Genomic DNA, 1,874 nt, shown 5'->3' on the forward strand with positions numbered 1-1,874 from the left:
TATATATAATAATAAAAACAATCTTCTCCTAAACTAGATATACATATGATTCGTGGTGTAAAGCGTAATTCTCACGTTTTCAAGGATATGTTGTTACATGCTTTCCTTAAATGCTTCCAAGAATTTTTCGAGGATGTCATTTCTTTTTCTTTCAATTTCAAGGGCCTTCCTGCCGTCCTMTTTAATTGCTTCAATTTCTGCCGTAATTCTTTTATTTGAAGAACGGAATTCCTCCAAAAATTCATTTTGAATATTTTTGTTTGAAATATGTTTTTTTCTTTTTCTTGCAGGTTCCTCTTCAACAAACGGCAATTCTTCCTGGGAATACAGCGTAATGGAAGAGCTGTTAAGGGGTGATGCACAGTCTACAGCTTCGTGAACTGTAATAAATTAGTTTATAAAAATAAATATAAACTTTTTAAATTTCTATTTTGTGTTACTAACCTGTGCTCACCTCCACCAATGTTTCCAAATGGAAGCATTTATAGCTCCCGAGGATACTATTTATTTTAGGGTAGAATTCCCATGTCGAAGGGCTGCCGCCAGAGGGACCCAATAGACTTCCTCTCATCTCTGTAAATTTTTTGAAAACTTTTATATGAAATGCACATGAATATTAAATAAACTTACCTGTATTTATTTGTTAAGTTGTGTATTTTCACACGAATTTCATTCGCGGAATATACGTGCCCCTTTGTGGCCATTTCTGCAGCCTTATCCTTGAAAACGTGGGAATTGCGTTTTACACCACGAAGCTGTTGCAATTTTTCCTCCCACAAGCAGAAAAAAAGTTCAACTTCYTCCTTATTCCAAGTTGATCTCTTTTTTCTGAAAAATTAACAAATTTACATATATTTTAAATAATAACTTTATTAAAAATAAGTTTACCAACCTCTTCCCCACGCTGTCGGCCATTTTGGTTTACTTTGTCATTTAACATTTCTCCTCTTTTTCGCAAAAATTATCGATAAAATTAGGATAACACCAATTATCTAGTTGTGTAATMTGAGATTAATTTTTAATCTCGGATTAACTAGAGAGGAATTTTGTATGGTAAATCTCTCTTACTTACGGATTATCGAGTTAATCTCGTTAATGGAGATAATCTCGTTATATGTAAACATACTATAACAGAATGTTTTCGTCGATTTGGATGACCGGAGGTACATGGTATGCTGTAGTTGTCTTACAGGTTGCCGAAATGTTGTTTAGCATTTGGTACATGCAGGAATCAAATGTATCAATTTGACAGAAAGGGATAGTTACAGTTTCCTTGCAGTTATAAAGCGGACTACGGTATTTCCCGTATTTAGCAGAGTATTTATTTCTTAAATCTAATATCGTGTTATTGTATATTACCGGAAAAATTTCTATTAATGGGCAAACAGAGTACACTTTTGGTATTTTTACCAAATATTTTAATATCTCATTATTAGAGTAGATCTTAACATTTCCAGCAGCCATAAGGGCACTTATACCTAGTTCGTAATTTTCTTGATTTAATACTTTCTAAATTTCATTATCTGATAAAATTACATTATTTACTATATTTAATTTAGCGAGCGTAACTGAATAGACAACATTAGTGAGAAGCAAGATTACTCTTTGATTACGAACAGCTATTATCTGAAATAAGTCTGGATACATTTTATTTTCTACTTTCTCGTAATGATTGTATTTGAGCTTATTAATTTGAGAAGTTAACTCGTTTATCTTATTTACTAAATCAGCATTTATCTCTATCTGCTGGTTTTCAGCTTCTATTAGCCTTGTTTGCCTTTCTCCTAATATCTCGAAATCACTGTGATCCGCAGTGGCAGCAACAAATTTCAATGCAGAACTTAAAAAATTTATTGATCTAGTTTTTCTACTGC

General features: G+C 32.4%; 2 protein-coding genes and 1 long non-coding RNA gene across 5 annotated transcripts in view; 2 read left to right on the top strand and 1 right to left on the bottom strand.

Annotated features, from left to right (window-relative positions):
• Positions 1 to 647, top strand: part of LOC108975324 — a 17,664-nt gene extending 17,017 nt beyond the window's left edge. Inside the window, exon 2 of the long non-coding RNA XR_001993864.1 lies at positions 291 to 647. This is a non-coding gene — a long non-coding RNA (uncharacterized LOC108975324). The remainder of the gene's footprint in view (positions 1 to 290) is intronic.
• LOC108975320 (outer dense fiber protein 2-like) overlaps positions 1 to 1,874 on the top strand; it is a 71,040-nt gene that overhangs the window by 17,285 nt on the left and 51,881 nt on the right. The window lies entirely within an intron of this gene.
• On the bottom strand, positions 39 to 1,509 carry LOC108975322. Of its 2 annotated transcripts, none has more exons than XM_018943713.1 (3): positions 631 to 721; positions 445 to 573; positions 39 to 380 (listed from the first exon to the last, which is right to left on the bottom strand). In XM_018943713.1, exons 2-3 carry the CDS (start codon positions 569 to 571, stop codon positions 94 to 96), a joined length of 414 nt encoding a protein of 137 aa, XP_018799258.1. In that variant the 5' UTR covers positions 572 to 573; positions 631 to 721; the 3' UTR covers positions 39 to 93. The 2 variants fall into 2 exon arrangements, with proteins under 2 accessions (XP_018799258.1, XP_018799259.1); XM_018943714.1 differs by lacking the exon at positions 39 to 380 and adding an exon at positions 893 to 1,509 and having other exon boundaries at positions 496 to 573; positions 631 to 828.

Source organism: Bactrocera latifrons, unplaced genomic scaffold, assembly GCF_001853355.1.
Source record: "Bactrocera latifrons isolate USDA-ARS-PBARC rearing strain unplaced genomic scaffold, ASM185335v1 scaffold_638, whole genome shotgun sequence".
NCBI classification, from domain to species: domain Eukaryota; kingdom Metazoa; phylum Arthropoda; class Insecta; order Diptera; family Tephritidae; genus Bactrocera; species Bactrocera latifrons.